Source organism: Myotis brandtii, unplaced genomic scaffold, assembly GCF_000412655.1.
Source record: "Myotis brandtii unplaced genomic scaffold, ASM41265v1 scaffold251, whole genome shotgun sequence".
NCBI classification, from domain to species: domain Eukaryota; kingdom Metazoa; phylum Chordata; class Mammalia; order Chiroptera; family Vespertilionidae; genus Myotis; species Myotis brandtii.
Window position 1 is genome coordinate 1,568,976 of NW_005359516.1, and position 9,360 is coordinate 1,578,335.

The following is a 9,360-nucleotide window of genomic DNA, read 5'->3' on the forward strand; positions in this document are numbered from 1 at the left end:
GGAATCGGGGACTTCCCAGAGGCAGCCACATCTCTGCCAAGGAGCTGTGGGTTATCCAGACTGGCACCTCCACCCCAAGACCCAGGCTGCCCCCCACTTACTTTCCAAACACAGGCTCCAGCGTACAGGGGATGTAGTTATCCTGGTCACTCACCGATTTCTTCCCTATGGAAATCTTGACGTAAGGATCACACTGAAGGAGGAGACAGAAAGATTTTAGTGAAATTACTTCCCCAGCGTATCTCTGAGGCCTCTTCAGTCCTCTGCCTCCCGATGGGACTAGGTGGCCGGCCATCAAGGAGCTGTCATCCTGTCATCCTGCCAGGCCAGGGACCTGCACGCCATAGCACTTGGCCCTGAGGTGGGCTTCTAGCCACAGTCCAGCAGTGGACATGGGGTACCTGAGTCCTCCATACCCCCAACCCACTTCCCCACTGGCAGAAGGTGGGTGGGGGCCAGGCTGATATCCTCATAAGCATACCAGTTCGTATGACATATGTGATTGGGCCAAGCTGGGGTCCTCTCTGTGACCTCTGCTTCAGCAGATGGAAAAGGAGAGAGATGGCCAGACTTTGTCAGTCAAACCCAGGCCCAGTGGCCTTCCCTGAAAGCTTCCTATGAGCAACAGTATCCCCTCCACTAGCTGCCAGGAGCCAGGGCCGGAGAGTGCTCACAGTCATTCTTGGCATCAAGAAGACTTGAAGTGCATGAGCTGATCATTGGTCACTAGCACTTCTTGAAGGCCCCTGGTAGTGCCTGTTCTGGGGATGGTTCCATTCTGCTGTGTGACCTCCCAGAAGGACAGGGGCAGCCATGACTTCTCACCTTGAAAACCTGGGCTCCAAGGGTAGGACACTAGGCCTTCACCCACAACTTCAAGGACACATGCTAGGCCTACACCCATCTAAGGGGTCAGGAGAGGACCCTAGCCTCATACATCTGAACTCCAATCGCCCCCACGCCTGCCTCTTCTCTTCCCTCTTTCTCTCTCTTTCCAACTTAACTCTGCCTCTCCCCCACCAGCTCCCCACAACTCCAGACTCCTGCCCTCCTTCAAGTTCCCCTCTTTCATTCAGGACCAGGACTAGAGAGAGGTGATGAGGTGCTTGCCTCAGGCATAAAATTGAAGGGAGGGCCAAAAAAGCTCAGTCATCAAGATAAGCAATATTTTAATGAAATATTTAAAAAATTAAAATCAATGCCAACAGTCCATGGTCAACAAAATATCAAAAGTTTAAATAAATACAGGATCAGTATTACTGATTTTTCTTTTAGCCCCAGAGCCCATCATGGCATAGCAGAACTGCTGATCCTGCACCACTTACCTCTCTCCCCCACCATCGAAAGTCCTACAAGACAAGTCCCAGCCTACACCTTCAAGGCTGCCTATCCTTATGCCTTATCCTTGTGCTAAATGTACTCTAAGAAGTCCTCTGGAGAACTTCTGCAGAGGTTTTTGATGCCTCCTAAAATACTATTTTCTCCTCCCTCCCAGCCTATCAAAACTCCATCAATCCTTAAGAATCCTATTCTTTCGGAAGCCTTCCTCATTATTCCAATGTCTTGTACTGACTTAGGCCTTTTCTGAACTTCTAGAGCACTTGGCCCTTGATAGAACTCCATCTAGCCACATCTCAGTTTTGTATATTTGTCTGGTTTCCCTGGATTGCTGTGAACTTCCTAGGGCAGAGGTGTATCCAGATTCTGTAGCCCTTTGTACCTCTGAGTGCAGGTGAGAGCTCTACAAATGTTACCTTCCCATTGGGGTCCTTGGGCTGCAGGCCAAATGCTTGGATAATATAGATGCGGACCAGGCACTCCTGGGGCCCCTGGGCAGCCAGCTGGTGGAACTGTCTTGGGGGTATGGGGATGGATGGGTCTTCTGGGAGGGGATAAATTTTGAAAAGGCCCTAAAAAGAAGAAGGAGTCAGCTTTTATTTTTATCATCATTGTCACCAACACAATCCCCACTATGATCATGGCTTTCATCTCTTCCAGAGTCATCACCACTGAGATCAACCAAGCCCAATGCCATCCCATCACCACCATCAGATTCTGCATCAGCAGCATCACCATCACTGTCACCACCTCCCTCATCCACATGGTCACCAGCATCAGCACCACAGTCATATGGATATTACTACAGTACTGACCCCTTCACTGACTGCTGCCCCTCCAGTCTTAGGCCTCCCTGGGCTACGAACATGTCCTCAAGGCCTTACCTTAAATTCCCCAATGACAGATGGGTCCTCCATTTCCTCCTGAGTCTTGCCCCGGTAGAGCTTGAAGGTGTTACAAAAGTCAGACAGGCCCTCAAAGGCCTCCACATTCTCCAGTTGTGTGTCATAGACCTGCCACATGCGGGACAAGAGAACGGGACAGGAAAAGAGAGAAAGAAGAGGGATAGCAAAGGCAGAGGAAACACAGCAGTGTTCGAGTGAAGGAAAGGAGAGAAGAAAATGAGAGGTAAAGACCACAAGCAAATTAGAGGAACATAGACGAAGAGGAGAGCAGGTGGGAGAGGTGGAGATAAGAGATGGGGCCAAGGAGGAAGAGAGGCAGGAGAGGGAAAGAACAAAGGCAGAGATAACAAAGATGCAAATAGCGGAGATTAAAGAGGGGGGCGGGAGAGAGTAAGAGGAAGACATTTATTTAGTGCCACTGGGGAACAGGGTTTTCTGGTTAAAGCAGTATTCTAGGTATCTGAGAGTCATCTCATACACAGGTGGTGCATTTTTTCAAGAGAATAAGATTATAGTCAAACAAATGCATGAAAAGCTAACTAACATTTTGTTTGAAGATCAAGACAGAACTCCGGAAAAGTCACAGGTCAGCAAGTCAAGCCACAGTGCTCATTGTCCTGATGTCCAAATGGCAATGGGATCAAACACCGGGCCGAGTGGGCCTTTTGAGCACCACTTTAAATTTGCGAACTCGATTTCTTTATTTCATGCCTCCCAAACAGCCAATGACTTTTATTTGTTAGGACAGTATTTTGGAATTGCTTAGATTTAAACAAAGCAGTGGCTCTCTGTTTTAAAAAATAAAATATACCTAATAAATAGTGCTATTCAACAACCTAGCAGACATGCTAAGTTGGTTATATCTGAAACTGAGAAGATACTTCAGGAAAGTTCCTTTCTCATAATGTTAAATATTATTTCTCATTGAGGCCTAGCTCAAGTTCTAGCTCTTCCAAGAAAGCATTAATTAAGCAAGTGATATAGGTTCATTATTAAAAAATATAAAATACAAGTAAATATAAAGAAAATATTATTATTGCCTTATATTCTGATTCCCAAAATATAACAACTCATTGCTTGGTTAACATTTGATATGCATTTTGAATTTTTTCTTGCTCCATTTACACAGTTGATTCATTTCAAAGGACTAGTCTTTTGATTTGTCAATCCTACCATTTTCTCTATTCTAGTTCCTTATTTCTGATTTTATTATTTCTTCTTTCTATTGTTTTAAGGTTTTTTTAAAAAATTCTAACTTCTTCACTTGAAGCTTTGTTTACTTTGCTCCCTCTATTCTGATAAGAAAAATACTTACTGCTCTGAAATCGTCTCTGCTTCCTACTGCCTTGGCACTGCCGCATTTGTTTTTGCTGTATAATGTTTTCATTTTCTTGGCATTCCGTAATCATAGTTTTACTTTATTATTTGATCCAAGAGCCAGATGCTTCATTAGTTTTCATTCTTTCTTTTTAGTTTACATAAGCTTTCAAGGTTACAAACTTCCTCTGAACACTGCTTTAGCTATAACCAGTAAATGCTAATGCGAAGCATTTTATCATTTCCCAGATATTCTGAAATTTTGGTTTGTATTTTCTTTTTCACCAAGAATTGCTAAAAAAAAAAAAAAAATAGGGCCTTAAAATATTTTTTCTAGACGGAAGTGCCTTTGGGGGCTTTTGATCTTGTTAGTAAGTTCTAATTTTATAGTATGATCAAAAACCATTATCAGTGGCATTGGCACTTTTTGAAATTTATTAAGGTTTTCTTCGTGGCCTATTACATGGTCAATTTTTACAACTGTGCAGTCTCTATTTTCAGGCTGCAGGGTTTAATCAAGTTAATAATTATGCTGGTTTTCTATATCCTCTCACATTTTTGTTCCTTTGACCTGACATGAACTGAGAGAATAGAATTAAATCTCCCCCTACCTACCAGAGTGTTGCCATTTCTTCTTGTATCTTCACAACAGAAATTGAGTAAATATTGATATATTATTTAGCACATAGATACTCTCAAAACTATCATCTCTTGGAATTGACCCATTTAATGTTATTAGGTGCCATTCTTTGCCTCACTTACTTTGGGGACTTGAATGCACTTTCATCTAATGTGAAGATTGAAGATTGTGACTTCTGCTTTCTTTTAGTTTGCATTTGCCAGGCACACATTTTCCCCACTTATTTTTTATTTTCAGCCTTTATGGATGTTTTTATTTTAGAGTTAGGTTTTGTTCTGAGATCTGATTTCAATTTTGTTATTAATAAGTAATTGATATGGCATATAAGTTTAGTCTGCTTTTACACTTATATTTATATAGTTATATAGTTATAGTTTTCTAGATTCATCGATTATTTTTTAATCCTCACCCAAGAATATTTTTCCATTGATTTTTAGAGAGAGTGGAAGAGAAAGGGAAAAATAGAGAGAAATATTGATGTGAGAGAAGCACATTGATTGGTTGCCTTCTGAATGCACCCCAACCAGGGCAGGGACCAGGGAGGAGTCTGCAATTGAGGTATATGCCCTTGACCAAAATTGAATCCTGGACCCTTCAGTCCTCAGGCCGATGCTCTATCCACTGAGCCAAACCAGCTAGGGCAGATTCATTGATTTTTGTTTAATCTTTGCCTGCATGGTCTGGTGTGTGTGTGTGTGTGTGTGTGTGTGTGTTTCTTCTGAAATCTAGGATGACTTGAATTTATATTCTCATCTATATAATAAAAGCCTAAGCAACCTTTACAGCAGAACGACCAGAATGACCAGTCGCTATAATGCGCACTGACCACCAGGGGGCAGACGCGCAACGCAGGAGCTGCCCCCTGGTGGTCAGTGCTCTCCCACAGGGAGAGTGCCACTCAGCCAGAAGCCAGGCTCATGGCTGGTGGAGCCTCTCCCGCCTCCGCAGCAGCACTAAGGAAGGAGCAGAGAGCCCAGCGGTAGGAGCAGCAAGCAGGCAGGCTGTAAGGAGTGAGGGGTCCCAGACTGCAAGAGGGATGTCGCACTGCTGGCTTAGACCCAATCCCCATGGAGAGTGGGCCTAAGTCACAGGCGTACATCCCCCGAGGGGTCCTGTACTGCGAGAGGGCACAGGCTGGGCTGAGGGACACTCCCCGGCCCCCGCCGTGCACAAATTTCATGCACCAGGCCTCTAGCATTATTATAAATTTATATATAGTAACAATGCTCTACTTCATCTTTGTCTTTAGAGACAATATTTATAAATTACCTACTATAGCAATGATAAATTAATCAAATTGCATCTCCTGTCCTCTCCATCACCCAATATTAGACAATATTATCTTCCTTAATATTTACTCCTGTACTGTTTGTTTTTAATTTGCCAATTTTAAATAATATCTGTCAACACTATTTGTTCTATAATATGGCAATCATTGTCTTACTTTGTATCACATCCCCTTTTTTTCTTCTCCATCTAATTTTTGTCAGTTTTATCATTTCTACATTTTCAGTATATATATTAATATTCCAGCCTATTACCCTAACCCTTCCATTTATTTTGATTTTAGGTCTAAGGTAAAACGTGATCACAACTAGTCCTCTTGTTGTGGTTATCTCCTAGTTGGTTGAAGTTCATTCCCCAGAAGCTCCTCAGGATGGGCTCATGGGAGTCACATTACCTGTTCCTGAATATGCATGCCTGGGTGCTCATAGCCTCTGTGCTTGAAAGGCAATGTGGCTGCATACAAATCCTCAGTCACCCTTTCTCTCCTCGATGATCAGTGGATGGTGCTTTATTATCCTTGGGTAATAAATGTTGTGGAGAAATTAAAGCCACCTTGATTTATTTCTTATTTTAAATGACAATATTTTTGAAAGGAAATGTGCATGACTACACCAAAACATTCTTTATCTCTAAAGTTCAATAATATATACTAGGATTTGTCTCAGGATTGATCAATCTGGGTCAATTTTTTCCTGACACAAAGTGGACTAATATGTATATTCAAGTATTCTTTTATCTCAAGTTTTATTAAAGTGTTAAGTGTTCATTTGGTTTTTTTCATTGTTTTGTTTGTCTTCTGAAGCTCCAATTATGCAAATGTTGGATCTCCTTTCCCTGCATCTATATGTCATTTTTTTCTTTTTTTTTTATAACTCTTTCTTTATTTCCATTTCCTTGTGCTTACTTTCACCATTTCTGTCCTCTATGCCCCTTACCGTGTTTTCCAAAGTGGACATTCTGCCTTGGGCTCCTTCGTGTTTCCTTCTCTTCCTTTCCTGAATCTTATCAGCTCATATTTCATCTCTTCTCATCTCGATCCCTTGAGTTTTTTTCATTTCTGCTTTGTATTCTGACTGCCCATTTCTAAGAAGTTTATAGCAAAATATGTCACCTTGTCTGCTCCTTGGCAAACTTTTTTTGGCGGGTACATATCTTCTTCTTTTGGTTATGATTTAAATTTTCGCTTCCTTTTTTCATAGCATTTTAAAATTAATGCTGTGTTATTTCTTTTATTATTACTTGTCACTAAATGTATTGGATTTTCCTAGATGAATTATTTCTTTTGTTTCACCACAGATGCAGACAGCTTCCTGCAACAACGGCCCATCTGTGTGATTCTTGTGTAGCTCTACCTTCTCAGCTTCTGTGAACCAAGCAGGCTCTATAAGGCTTTTGTAACCAGCCTGAGCCTGTCTTCCAAGTTCCTATATCCATTGTGGTGAACAAGGGATATAACTTTTATATTTTATGGTTAAACCTCAATTTCAGGAACTATATTTTTTAACTATTTGTTATGAAAATTTCAAGCACACACAACAGTAAAGAGAAGAGATAATAAGCCCCCATGTACTTATAACCTGTTTCAAATAGTTATCAGCATTCTTTTATTAGGAAGTCAGGGTTTCCTGAGATCTGCTACCACTATGACCTTTCATCATTTCCATGCACCTTCTCTTAATTTACTGCCGAGTGGCTTCTACCCAATCTCAGTTGCCTTTGGACAACCCTTACATGTATTTTGGAGTCTGCAAATTTTATTTGTTTCCAACTTTTACTGAAAATGGAGTTTGTGGGTTTGAATGATTTCCAGAAGAAAGGGGGAAAAATGCTGACGTATGCAGCCATGTTCATACTGGAAGTTCCAATAAAATACTTTTTAAATTTCCAAGTGGTTGGTCTTTTTGTTTAAACTTTTGTTATTTATTTCTCATCTTATTACATTTTAATCTGCCTTGTATGATTTCTGCTTTTGGTAACATATTACTAAACTAATATATGATCAAATTTTGTAAGTGTTCTCTGAGCATTAGGAAAAAATGTATTCTTTATTTTTAAATTATTCTTATTCTCTATTATAAAGCTACTTTTAATGTAGCTTAAAAACATTTACTTTGTTATTCATATATTTTATTTCCTTATTTATTTCCTGCTTCATTTGTCTAGGAGAGAGGTACATTAAAATCCCCACTGCAATTTTAATTTAGTTTATATATTCCTATCATTTTTGCTTTAAGTATTTCTAAGATTTATTGTTCTATGCAAACATATTTGGGAATTTCTTTCATTCAGATGTACATGTTTTACTTCTATAAAATACTCCATTTTGTTTCCTTTGCTTTTCACTTTAAATTCTATCCCTTTCTCTTTTGTTTGCACTGATCATATTTTGTTTGCCAAAATATTTACTTTTCACCGTTCTAAGTTTTACTGCTTTAGACATGTCTTTGAACGATAGTACATGTCTTTGACTTCTGGTATATTCTAAGAATTCTTATCACTTAATAGATATGTTTAATTTATTTTTATGTATTAGGAAAATGAATATATTTTATTCTTTTTCTATTGTGTTTTCCTATGATGACTGGGATTTTTTTTATGCTTTCTTGCTGTATCTTTTGTTCTCTATCTTTTGCTATTGAGACGATGAGTTGTTGTTTTTCCCCCATGCTAATGATTACCAAAATATATTTTTCTTTTTGTCCACTGTGTATCCATTCTCTCCATATTGCTGGAGGCTATTTTTCAGTCTCATGTTGGTGGTGGTGGTTTTCTTCTATTTACTTATCCTTAAAGGACCAGTGTTCTTTCACATCTGTTTTTCCCTCCAGTAACACGTTGAGTGCATACTTTCAGAGAGCCCATTTTCTCTTGGATACTGTCAGAGATCTCAGAGAGGTCAAGCTGGAGGCCTGGTGCCAATTCAGCATCCGGCATCTGAGGGAGCAGCAAGGGGGGGGCAACATAATGGGCCACCCTGGCAGGAGTTCTCATTCTTACTTGGTTTTCTCATTTCTTGACAAGGCTACAGTAAAAACATGCCAGACCTAAAGTGTCGAACCTTTTTTCCTGGTACACAAATAGTTCTGTCTCTTTGCCCAACTTCACATACCCAACTACCAAGTCAATGAAGAGCTTGCTGCCTGAGGCCTCATCTCTGTGCATCCAGGTCTCCAGACACAATTCGCCCATAAGCCTCCAATGTATCAGACAATTCTTGACGCTTTGTGAAATCGCCCTTCAGAGTACACACCAAAGGCTTTCAGCCAGCAGAGTTGCCTGGACGCCCCAGCCACTCACCCTGCCAACTAGCCTCAAGTCCCAGTCATCAAGACCCTTTAGGGTGCTCCATGGGCCTCTCCCATGTGTGTCTGACAGCCTTTGCAGTACAGTGGGGCCTTGACTTACGAGTGTCCGGACTAACGAGTTTTTTAAGATACCAGCTGTCTCTCGGCTGATTTTTTGCATTGAGTTGATAGAGTAATTTGAGTTAACGAGCTCCTTAACGAGCTCAGTCTCGCAACGAATTAAACTCGTAAGTCAAGGCCCCACTGTACTTCTATAAATATGGTGACCAGATATAGCAAGTGGAAATATAGGACACCCAGTTAAATTTGTATTTCAAATAAATAAAAAATAATTGCTAGATAAGTATGTCTCATGAAACATTTGAAGCATGCTTACCTGAAATTCTGTATCTGGCAACCCTCTCCAGGACACTACACAACTCCTTTGGGAAGTGATTTTGAATCACCTCTGGTTATCTTTTTCAAAAGTAGCCTATTTTTTTTAAAGTGTAATTGTATTTGTGGAATTTCCTCAAAATACCAGAATTTCTCTGACTCATCCTTGGCTTTTGTTTGTTTGTTTGTTTGG

The 9,360-nt window shown here is 40.5% G+C and overlaps 1 protein-coding gene across 12 annotated transcripts in view; it reads right to left on the bottom strand.

Moving 5' to 3' along the window:
* DYSF (dysferlin) overlaps positions 1-9,360 on the bottom strand; it is a 205,276-nt gene that overhangs the window by 22,913 nt on the left and 173,003 nt on the right. For all 12 annotated transcript variants that reach the window (XM_005867776.2, XM_005867772.2, XM_014540931.1 and 9 more), the window contains 3 exons: positions 2,223-2,351; positions 1,755-1,910; positions 102-193 (listed from right to left, as the gene is read on the bottom strand). In XM_005867776.2, the coding sequence (XP_005867838.1) occupies positions 102-193; positions 1,755-1,910; positions 2,223-2,351 (377 nt within the window). The remainder of the gene's footprint in view (positions 1-101; positions 194-1,754; positions 1,911-2,222; positions 2,352-9,360) is intronic.